This window comes from Lolium perenne, chromosome 4 (genome assembly GCF_019359855.2).
Source record: "Lolium perenne isolate Kyuss_39 chromosome 4, Kyuss_2.0, whole genome shotgun sequence".
Lineage (NCBI taxonomy): Eukaryota > Viridiplantae > Streptophyta > Magnoliopsida > Poales > Poaceae > Lolium > Lolium perenne.
The window spans coordinates 153,459,253-153,462,447 of record NC_067247.2 but is presented as its reverse complement, the minus strand read 5'-3'; the positions used below and the strand labels follow the sequence as shown (position 1 = coordinate 153,462,447).

The window sequence follows — 3,195 nt, the reverse complement described above, 5'->3', positions numbered from 1 at the left end:
TAGTATATACCTGCCCTCAAAGCAGAATATATTCTAGAGTACTTAATCAGCGCGCTTTCTTCGCCGGAGATCACGAACCTGCCATGGCCTTCCGAGCAAGGTCGCCGAAGTTCGGGCCGGGGGCTGCCATGCAGTCTGCCGGCGGATCCTCTTCCAGCCAGGGACTGGCGGCGCTCTCCGCCGGCCTCGCGCTACGCCTCGCGGAGGAGCACGCAAACAGCAACCTGGTCTTCTCGCCGCTGTCCATCTACACCGCGCTCGCTCTCGTTGCCGCCGGAGCCCGCGGCGCCACCCTGGACGAGATCCTCCGCGTCCTTGGCGCACGGTCCCGCCAAGAACTTGACCAGTACGTCGCCCGTGCGGCGGGTGACGCGCTGCGAGACCGGTCCGGCTCCGGCGGTCCGCTCGTCGCGTTCGCGTGCGGCGTGTGGAGCGACCGGTCGTGCCCACTCAAGCCCGGCTTCCGCGAGGCCGTGGTCGACGGCGCGTACAAGGCGGAGGCGTCCACCGTCGACTTCCGCAGCGACGCCAACGGAGCAGTCCGGCTGATCAACGCGTGGGCGGAGCGTGTCACGAACGGCCTGATCAAGTCAGTGCTACGCCCGGAATCGGTGGAGCCGCTCCTTACCCGCGTCCTGCTCGGCAACGCTGTGTACTTCAAGGGCAAGTGGGACCAGCCCTTTGATAAGAGTGACACGAAGAAGGGGCGCTTCCGCCGGCTCCGCGGCGCCGGCACCGTCGACGTGCCCTTCATGCGGAGTTGGAAGCCTCAGTACATCGCCGTGCACCACCGATTCAAGGTGCTCAAGCTCCGGTACAAGATGGCGGACGAGTCCCCGCCGTTCGACCCGGGTCCCTTCCTCCACCGCGCCGCCGCTCCTTTCAGACCTGCCAGACACTCCACCAACCTTCCCCACCCTGCTCCGCCGTATCCTACTCCGCCTTCCCGCTATGACGACTTCTGCAGCCTCGTCACTAATGCATTTGGAAACTCTCTATCAACGCCGCCCAAGGACAAGAGTTTGACGCAGTTCTCCATGTGCATCTTCCTCCCGGACGCCGACAACGGCCTACCAAGCCTCCTGGACGCGATGGCTTCAAGCCCGGGCTTCCTGCACCAGCACCTGCCTCGCAAGGAGGTCCTAGTCGGCAAGTTACAGCTGCCTAGGTTCAAGCTGTCCTTCCACGGTAGCGTCGTTAGCGTCCTCGGCAAGCTGGGCCTCCTGCTGCCGTTCCACGAAACCAACAACGAGCTATGCGACATGGCGGAGGACGACGGCTCCGGCCTTCCCCTGGTCCTCAGCGATGTCGTCCACAAGGCAGTCATCGAGGTGAATGAGGAAGGCACCGAAGCTGCCGCTGTCACCATCGCTAGTGCACCGGGCGGGGGCGGAGGGCGGCCACGGCCACCACCGCTTGTTGATTTCGTTGCTGACCGTCCGTTCGCATACTTCGTTGTGGAGGAGGAGACCGGCGCCGTCGTCTTTGCCGGGCATGTCCTCGACCCCTCCACAGAGTAGACCACCATAGGGCACGGCAATATTTAGGATATTTTCGATTTTCTACTTATGTGCTCCCGTTTGATTTTATTTGGACACAAGATGTGCATATGCATAGCTATGTACAATTTGGGACTGTATTATTCCGAAGTATTGACGTCCATTACATTTTCTGAATCTGAATTGGTTGCGCATAGTGCAGACTGGTTACAAACTGCCATCGATTCTACTCTATGTTATGTGTTCCTGATCCTACCACATTGTGATTTTTTTAAAAAAGTTAAGGAATTACAAGAAAAAAAAATTATATGCTAGTACTACCTTCGTTAGACATTATAAGCCTCCATCGACATTTGAGCCCAAAACATTAATCGTAAAATTAACTAAAAAGTATATAATTTATTTATCACAAAAAAATATACCTTTGGAAACTGCTTTCAAATATGAATCCAAATGATATAACTTATGTAACATATATTTATATTTAATATAGTATTAAATTTATAGTTAAAATTGGACTCAAATTTTGAGGTCGTCTTATTATCCTAACTGAGGTAGTAGTACTAAGTTTCAAAATAAAGGGAGTCTTTAACGCTCAGTCGACTCAGTCTTTAACTCAAATCTTATTTGTTATTTGTATTTTTTTTGTCTTGGGCTGTCCAGTTAACTTTGTTGGGCCAGTTTTTGTTATTGGGCTTCTTCAGAAACAAAAGCCCAACTTGAAGCGTACGACATCAACAACTCCCAGATCTCTCTCGATCATCAGCAAGCACGATAAAAATTAAAAATGCCCCTGAGGATTACCAGAAGCAGTAAATACCGCAACGCAACGCAACCACTCCCAGATTCGTTTTCCTTTCTTCCACCTCCAGCTAAACTACAGGAAGAACAATGGATCAAGGGATCTGACAGAGGGGAAGAGTTCTTGAAGAAATTGGAACAATGGATCAAGGGAATCAGGCTTACCATGGTAAATCTCTCTAGGTCTGTCTTTCTGGCCAAACTCTGACGACCTGATACATTGTCTTACCAAGGTTTTAACCTTGCTCAGCCCCTTTCCCTCAAAAATCTTGCTAAAACCTGATTCATCCTTGGTCAGTTCTTGAAGAAACCAAACCAAACTTGATAAAACCTGATGCATCAAGAACAAAAGGCGGGCAAAAACCTTGATCAGCCCTTTCCCCAAAAAAATTTGCTAAAACGTGATGCATCATTGGTCAGTCTTCAAATTTCATTAACTGCTAATAGCTGACATCTTAAATTTCATTTGCAAGAGATTCGAATTTGGAGGTTGATTTCATAATAGGAACCCAGGTAAACAGCACAAAAATGGCTTCAATTTTTATAAAAACAAATTTGTATCAAAGATCATATAGTTAAAAAAATCCAACACTGCATACATTTTCACATACCCAAGTACCCATACCTGGAGGATGGAGGAAGCAGTAGCAAGAATTATAGCAATTTCTGCCCGAATCAGGTACCTCTTCTCTGAATGAACTTATGCATGTACCTGCATCATACCTGCAAAATATACAGTATCAAAGATCATATAATCGAGTACGTGCATTCAAAATCTGATATCATGTAATCTAATAGTTCAGACTCGATGGTCGTGAGTATGCAAAATCTACATGTTCGTCCTGAGCATGGCTCCTTGCCCAAAAACCAACCTTGCTAAAACTACATATGTCTG

General features: G+C 49.6%; 1 protein-coding gene across 1 annotated transcript; it reads left to right on the top strand.

Moving 5' to 3' along the window:
• Positions 1 to 1,682, top strand: LOC127294194 (putative serpin-Z8). The gene has a single exon (XM_051323949.2). It carries the CDS (start codon positions 84 to 86, stop codon positions 1,518 to 1,520), a length of 1,437 nt encoding a protein of 478 aa, XP_051179909.1. The 5' UTR covers positions 1 to 83; the 3' UTR covers positions 1,521 to 1,682.
• The last annotated feature ends 1,513 nt before the right edge of the window (positions 1,683 to 3,195 follow it).

Bases quoted from the DNA above. Each gene is read 5' to 3' on its own strand.
- LOC127294194 (XM_051323949.2), top strand. From the start codon at position 84: ATGGCCTTCCGAGCAAGGTCGCCGAAGTTCGGGCCGGGGGCTGCCATG.